The sequence below is a fragment of the Nuphar pumila genome, chromosome 17, assembly GCF_984573655.1.
Source record: "Nuphar pumila chromosome 17, dmNupPumi1.hap1.1, whole genome shotgun sequence".
Lineage (NCBI taxonomy): Eukaryota > Viridiplantae > Streptophyta > Magnoliopsida > Nymphaeales > Nymphaeaceae > Nuphar > Nuphar pumila.
Window position 1 is genome coordinate 77,739,935 of NC_143265.1, and position 7,985 is coordinate 77,747,919.

The window sequence follows — 7,985 nt, forward strand, 5'->3', positions numbered from 1 at the left end:
TGAATGTCCCGTTACAGGCCAAGGGGGTACCTTGGCCGGACCTGAGCTGGTGTCTCCACGTTGGCCGGACCTGAGCTGGTGTCTCAACTATGGAAAATCTCTCTCACGTTGGCCGGACCTTGGCCGGACCTGAGCTGGTGTCTCCACTGTACACTGAGTCAACCGTGGGCTAGGGCGGCGGTTCAGGTGCAATCACATTGCACACTTTGAGTGTGCCGCTGCACCTGACACTCAAAGTGTATAATGTGATTGCACCTGATCCGCCGCCCTAGCCCACCGGGAGTATAGACTTTCCCATTTGGCTCTCTTTCTTGGGATTGTTTGCAATTTGCCCCACGGACGGACCCAGAAGCTTTTATTGGGGGAGCCCAAACATAAACAAGAAAATTTTTCTTGGGTGGGGTGGGGGTCAGAAATTTTTTCTTGGTTTTCTTGTTGGGGGTGGGCAGAATTTTTTTTTACCTATGTTGGGAGCCAAGTAAGGGCTCTAATGAAAGTTTTAAATTCTTGGGAGGAGGGTGGGGGGGTGGCCGGGGAGAGCAAAATACCTTGAATCATGTTGCCTATTCAGTGGAATTAATTGTCATGTCTGGAAATTAAAGACTGAGGCCCACTGCAGTTATGTCCTCAACCAAACAAAGTCGTATATGAACTTAGTTTCCTCCAAACAAAAATTTGTATATAAGCTTAGGAAGTCAACAAACATATCCAAGAAAAAATACTCTCTTGTTTCTCTCTCAACACAGGAACTCTCTTTCCTCTCAAACATGCAAATGGAAGGAGCCCAACAAGCTGCACTTAAACAGATGAGATCTGCAGTAGAGAAGTTGGGTTCTTCAACAGAGGTATTTCTCTTCATGTTTCTATACATATTATTCTCTTGGATTAATCTTTGACACAATCGATTGTAAATACAATCAACTTAACAAAGCAGAGCTTCTTAGTTTTTTTTGTTTTTTTTTTTGTCACATCTAACACCATAGATGTGATATACATGTTTTATTTAGTAGGAATCAGCTTTTGGATCGCCAGAATCTAACCTGTAAACAGGTTTTCCCGGCAATTTAAAACTCAATGGCTATGAATGTATCGATTTTTTTGACTCATAAAAACATGTTTTTAATGTTAAAAAACATGATCCAAGAGTTGATTCCTTCGAGCATGCTACACACATCTATGAGGTTAGTTTGAGCCAAAACAACTCGCATCATGAGATTCCATCTCAATTGTGTTTAGAATGGATTGTAGCAAATGTATAACCTATTGTCTTCGCCTCACTTTAAAATTGTTAGATAATGAATCCCATCTTTTTCTTTTTCTTTATTTTGTTTTTGTGCTTGTTTTTCTGTAGGGAGAGGCAGAAGGCAATCTCATGAGGTTTCTGGTGGCAAGATCCATGAACCCAGAGAAAGCAGCCAGGATGTTCGTCCAACAGAAGAAATGGAGGGCTGAGATTGCCCCTCTTGGGTACATACCGGATCATGAGATTGCCGATGAGCTGCACGCCAAGAAAGTCTTTCTACAAGGTGTTAGTAAGAGTGGTCATGGAGTGCTGATCCTTCTAAGTCGAAAACATGTGCCCTCCAAGGATGTTCTGCAACTTAAGAGTAATGCCTCATGATCAACTCAGATCAGGTCCAAGGACTACAGCCCTAAAAAGGCTCTTACTGAAAAAAAATCAAACATGTTTTAAAAACCCCATCAAGAGAACCACCGGTGTTCATCTGCGGATTTTCTCAAATTTCACCCAAATCAGCATCACTGTCTTGATTTTTGGCCAATCATGTCATTGTGATTAGTTTTTTGTTTTCAAAATCCTAAGTTTTTATATTTTTTAAAAAAGAAAAGTAAAAAAGTCCTAAATCTCATAAAACTTATTGATATGATTTGGTTCTTGAACGAAATAAAATGAAATTTGGAGGGTCGGATCCCTTTTTTTTAGTTGACTTTTTTTTTTAATTCTTATCACTCAAAAATATTAGATTTTTTAATCAAAAGGTTAAAAGACAAGTGGTGGTGGTGTTACAGTTATACATCACAGTATTTTCACTATATATATATATATATACACCTAATATTTCATCTAATAGAAGCTATAGATTTTCAAATTTCTTAAATTTTTGTTGATGAGACCCTATAGATATAATTTATAATCATTATTTAATAGAAAATAAGTTTTGGATGATGTGATTATAGCATACATGTATATTTTTAAGACCTTTATATGTTTTTAAGACCTTTAAAAATCAATGGCTCACAATGTATCAAAATTTTATGATTTAAATTTTTTTATTTTTATGTCCAAAAAACATGTTCCAAAGCATGATTCTTACCAAATAAACTATGTTGAGTACACCCAAAGTTTAATTGAGAAGATACAACCTACAACCATGATTTACACTGTAGCATTACTCTCTCTATAAAGCATTACTCTCTATATATATAGATATATATAGAGAGAGAGTAAAGCTACAGTGCTACAGGCGCACCTACTCCACTCCACCTAGTGGAAATCATTGTTGTATCGATTCTTTCCTTATATATATCACCCACTAGGTCTTTTATGAAGGGGCAGTACACTGGGTCCCCCTCTTTAATAGATGGCAGATTAAGTGCAATCACATTACACTTAAATTGTGCTACTCAATCTGATCTGCCCTTCATCTTCTGTCAGACCTCACAGCTGACAGGATGTAGGGAGGTCAATCAGAAGCACATTCAAAGTGTGCAATGTGATTGCACCTAATCCGCCCTCTCTTTAATAAGGGTGGCGCCCCTTTTTTTCATCATTAAGTGGCTCCCCTTGTTGGGCATAACTGTTCTGCCCCCAAAGAATGTATCTGATTCCCAGTGGTCACAGTGGTAGTATTGTTTTGGTAATCTGAATAATGGAAAACCCAAGTTTCTGTCAAATTGGGTTTGTTGAAAACCTGATTTGAGGGCAAAACCTAGGTTTTCAAAACCCAGGTTTTACCCTCTATCATTCATACAGACCCGAAAGGGGTTGTCTTCTAAACGTGGCAGCACTTTACCATTGGCTTGATTTTAAGATTCAACCAGTGACCACCCTACATGATTAAATTATTATGTGACTGTTTTTTATAAGAAAATGAGTATTCCCAGACACTAATTTGCAATCCTTCTATGCCCTATATTCAAATTCCTTGATTGTTAATGCAGAGTTCGCAGCTAACATCATGGACAAAGCGATTGCAAGGTACAAACTAAAACTGATTCATGAGGTCGAAAGTCCTACCTAGCTACTGCTGAATGGAATAATATTTCCAAATTGAATGGATTTCTGAAATAGCTTTTGTTAGGAGCATCTTTCTATATCATTTATGATATTGAAGCATTTATTTCTTTAAGGTAATTATGAGATAATTAGAATTAACAAATTTTTTTTTTTTTGGCATTAGCTTGGCATAGGTTCAGACGACCGGTTAGGTCTGATATGAGCCTGACCACATGGCTATCCTGTTGGAAGTATAAACCCATTTTGGGTTGTGAGTCAAAATCAAAAGTTATATTTGCCTTGTAATTAAGTGTTATGGGTAGTTTTGTCAATGTTTGGTGTGTAGAGATTTTATGGGCAATGTCGGCATTTAGATAATGTTGTATGGGTAGCATGGGCAAGAAGAAAAAGTTAACATGTGAAGGTTATGCAAGTTACTTATGTATATAGTAGGCTAAATGGAGTCTTATTAGTTTTATGGCATGCATGTAGTGGGTCAAATAGTGGAGCCATTGAGATGGCATGTTAAGAGTCTATAGAGAGGTTATATGAGTCCTGAGTGATGTGAGTTAAAGCATGCAAGTAGTGGTCATTGTAGTGCATATCATTAATAGTCATTAGTGAGTCATTAAATTGAAATTTCATAATTAGAGATGTGGCCCATGAAAGGAAAGGGAGTGTAGCCAATGTTCCGGGCAAAACACTCTTAATTGTCCACCTACCCAAGCAGATCCATTCAGCATTCGGTTTAGGTTAACAAAATCTGTTTCTGGTTAGGAGACAAAATCAGATATTGAAAATTTTAATTCCTGAGGTCAGTTTTAAGTCGCTCCTTTTTAGGTCGAGGTCCAATTCCATACATGGTCTATATGGATCTCAAGAAACCAGGTCCAGTTGAATTGGGCTTCAGATCCTATCTCACCCCAATCCATAATATTATCTTACCAAGTACACAGGTCCTACACAATCCATCTCTTGGCTGGACCTGCTTCCAAATTCAAGTTGAAATTTCCCCTATGGAAATGCTCAGCAACCAATTTTCAAAGTTGGAAGTCAACCAAGTTCATGTTACCCAGGAAAAGTAAAGTTCATGAACTTGTTCAGTTTCCGTACCCAAACATGTAGTTCCTGACAAAAAGGATTGATGTCTATGGAACAAAAACTAAGTCATGTTGAGATAAGTTTCCATTTGTTTTGCAGAGCAAAATTGGTGTTTGGGTTGCTTCATTATAACCATATATATACTGTTTTTTTCATAGTTGTAGTGGCCATGTTGAAGAAGGAAAAGAAAAGGTGGTAGCTGTTTTAGACCAGGTCCATGCCTCTTGGGCTAACACCGATATTCGAGGTGCAATAGCATCATTCCAGATTTTGCAGGTAACCTCTTGCCATTGCCCTCGCTGTTTTCGTGCATTGTGCCTACTACTTATGCTTGATACTTGTGTGTGTGCACCGGCGTGTTTGCATGTACGTGTGTATGTGTAGGATTACTATCCAGACCGATTAGCAAAGTTGTATGTTTTGAATCTGCCTTGGATTATGGCCAGCATCTGGAAGATGAGTACACGCTTCTTGGACAAAGCAACGGTAGAGAAGGTCTCTCTCTCTCTCTCTCTCTCTCTCTCTCTCTCTCTCTCTCTCTCTCTCTCTCTCTCTCTCTCTCCTTGTCCCCCGCCCCGCCCCACTGCCATCCTTAATCACCATCATCATAAAAACAATATATATATATATATACATTAAAAAAAGCCAAGCATGAATACCATCATATAACATATAGTATGTTGATCCTGTCTGTCCAACTAGGGCTGTCAACGGATCCTGTTTGTATTGGGTACCCGACTTGACGAACCTGAATTCATGGTTATGGTTATGAAAAGTGCCAACCCGAATAATATTCAGGTCAACTTGAACCTGACCCAATGCGCAGGTGGGGTTTGGTTCATGATTTTTGCGGGGTAACCAACCCGAACTGAGTATTATATAAATATTTTAATGAAAATAAATTTCTAAAAATATGTGGATATGGGTTTGGGATTCTATTTTCCTGACTCCGACAAAACTTGAACCCGGACCTAAACTCGATTTTTAGTTATATGGGCGGGTCTGTGTCAACCCTGACCCGATCCTTTGACAGCCCTACATCCAAACAACAGCTAAGATTAGTCCACATTCTTACCCAGATATGGACTAATCCTAGCCGTCCAAATGCATCAGTTGGACAGCTAGGATCAAAGCAGGATCCGTGCCATATGTCTCGTGGGATAGGATCTTTTCATCAGATATAGTGCGTGCATTGATGTCTTATACGGTTGTTAATTAACATAATAACCATGGTAGATTGAAATGGTGACAAGCGAAGAGAGAAGGATGGCAATGTTGAAGGAGATAGGAGAGGAAGTCATGCCGGTTGAGTATGGAGGGAGTTTCAAGTTTGTGCCTTTGCAAGATGTGAAGCTCAAAAATTTCGGGGCCAACTAAATGAGAAAATAATCATATTTATGTTTCCAATGCCAAGTATTTAATAATTGTCTCTCGGTTGGATCTGCATGTTCACCCAATCGACAGCTCAGTTAAAATCAAACTCTGGATTGTTAATTTTTCACTATGAAAATTGAGTTTTTTGGCTGTTTAATTCTCAGGGAAGGAGATACCCTTTCATGGGAAAGAGCACAAGTTTCTAATATTTCTTGTTAGGCTGGCTTTCTCCTCAAATACCTTCTCCATGGAAGGAGGTATGAATGAATTAAACCCATTAACCCATGTGATCAGCAGGGTCCTGTGTCCAGCTGAAGGCTATAGGATTGAATCAAGCTGGAGCATGGGGGCTGCTGTTGCTTTATCACATTTGGGGCACGTAAGACTGAGTGTTAATTCGTGTCCTCAACCCGGAGTTTTACCTTAGATGGATCGCGGGCCCATTTAGTGACACGGTTCTCACTGAGTTTTTTCCTTCATCATTTAACAAAAAAACAAGATGCAATTATGGAAGCCTAAGAGCAATAAGAGCTTGTCCAGTGATCCGGGCTAAACACATATGTTGGTCCCGGTCGGGTTTGGTTCGATTTTTGGGTATGGCATTGAGTTCGGACCCAGGTCTAATCAGGTATACTATAAGAGGGGGACCATGCCCCGCTTCACCCCACTTTTGCATTTGTATGAGAGTACTATTTCGAATGATATTACAGGTTAATTTAATCAAATCAACTGCTGTGAACGTTTACAAAATTTCTTCTTTAGATGACACAAGTCTTTAGGTCAATAGTTTTGATTTGTGAACCGAATTTTAACCTTCATATAAATAAAATATGAGCTGATATCTGTACTCACATGATGTATACATATGCATGCAGAAACATGTGCATTGTAGAATCAAATTTTGTTATAAATTGGTTAAAGAAACTTCAAGTTGGGTGTGGTTTAGGTTCCAACTTCCTACTAGGTACCTGATTCAAACTTCAAAGCCTAAGAGGGATCCACTCATCTAGTAGGGGTTGCTTGTCAAAGTCACTAAGTTGGGAACCCACTGGTGTGCGTCCTTTGCTGGGGGGTACTCCCTGGTGGGCAAGGGAGACCTGCGGTTTTATACAAATGAGCTCAGTGAGCAAGGCGATTTTTTACCATCATCCCATAAAAAGGTACATGATGGTATAGAACTAGGACACCTTGGACCTAGGGCTGAGAAACAAGCTGATCAGCGGCACTTTGGTTCGGTTTGGTTTGCCTCGATACGAACTCGTTCATCTAGCTGGCGAGCCAAGCACGAACAAAGGGTGCTCGATCGCCTCAGTTCGGCTGGCTCGAGTAAGCTTGTAATAATATAAGATATAGAATTTATGTGCAATATTTATGGTATAGTTGGTTAGACCACAAGGCATAAAGAAAGGTTTGAATTACAAATTCCATTACTGACAACATTAAATTTCACATATTTGTTTTACACCAGTCATCTCATGAATCGGCTCATCTGATTCGAGCTTGACTTGGGATCAAGTTCAGCTTGCCTACCTCAAGCCGAGCTTGAACAAGGTGGGCTCGGCTCAATCAGCTTGTTTACCAGCCCTACTTGGACCCAATCCAGTTTTGGTATAGCTAGCTTCACTTGGAATCCAAGAACTGATCAATAGTGTTAACCCTAATTTACAAGTTAATGCCAAAATCTAGATTTTTAGTACTGTTGGTTGAGGAATCCTCAGCAATATGGGTGTAAATGTATCAGACATGGGCAGGATTGCAGTATATTGTAATCCAAATCTAATATTATGCCAGCCTTTAAGTGCAGCTCGATCGGCCATAAGATGGCCCAACCCATTTACTAATGGGCTGAGCTTTGGCCCAGTTCATTGGGCCAATATGAAGCGGTCTCGGCTAGGCTCAGCCCAAACCCAACTAATTATGTAAATAATTAATAATTAACAAGTTCCTATGTGCCCAACTAATTATCCTTCTAGTTTTCATAAAATTAATGCAACTAATTAGTTAAATAATAATAGTTATCAAGTTACTATGTAATTAATTTATTTTTTTTATTTTAAAAAATAATGAATAATTCAGGCCCAGCCCACTGGCTAACCTGGTCCCAGCCCACATATATAACGGGCCGGTTTCGGTCCGGTAGAACAGACTTGGGCCTAAAACCTTGACCCAAACTCGGCACCATGGCGGGCAGGGTCGGCTTGGCCCGTCGAGCCGCCCGGCCCCTTGCCCAACCCTAGATGTAGTAGAGTTGAATCCAAGTCAAATTTTTAATTGA

At 39.5% G+C, this 7,985-nt stretch overlaps 1 protein-coding gene across 1 annotated transcript; it reads left to right on the forward strand.

The window, feature by feature from the left end:
- Positions 1–716: 716 nt before the first annotated feature.
- LOC149812336 (sec14 cytosolic factor-like) lies at positions 717–5,916 on the forward strand. The gene is made up of 6 exons (XM_089992866.1): positions 717–845; positions 1,352–1,607; positions 3,181–3,217; positions 4,495–4,612; positions 4,721–4,831; positions 5,573–5,916. Exons 1-6 carry the CDS (start codon positions 768–770, stop codon positions 5,711–5,713), a joined length of 741 nt encoding a protein of 246 aa, XP_089848992.1. The 5' UTR covers positions 717–767; the 3' UTR covers positions 5,714–5,916.
- Positions 5,917–7,985: the final 2,069 nt, after the last annotated feature.

Coding starts and splice junctions, on each gene's coding strand:
- LOC149812336 (XM_089992866.1), top strand. CDS start 768: ATGCAAATGGAAGGAGCCCAACAAGCTGCACTTAAACAGATGAGATCT. Junction 3,218..4,494: donor ATGGACAAAGCGATTGCAAG/GTACAAACTAAA, acceptor TTTTTTTCATAG/TTGTAGTGGCCATGTTGAAG. Junction 4,613..4,720: donor CATCATTCCAGATTTTGCAG/GTAACCTCTTGC, acceptor GTGTATGTGTAG/GATTACTATCCAGACCGATT.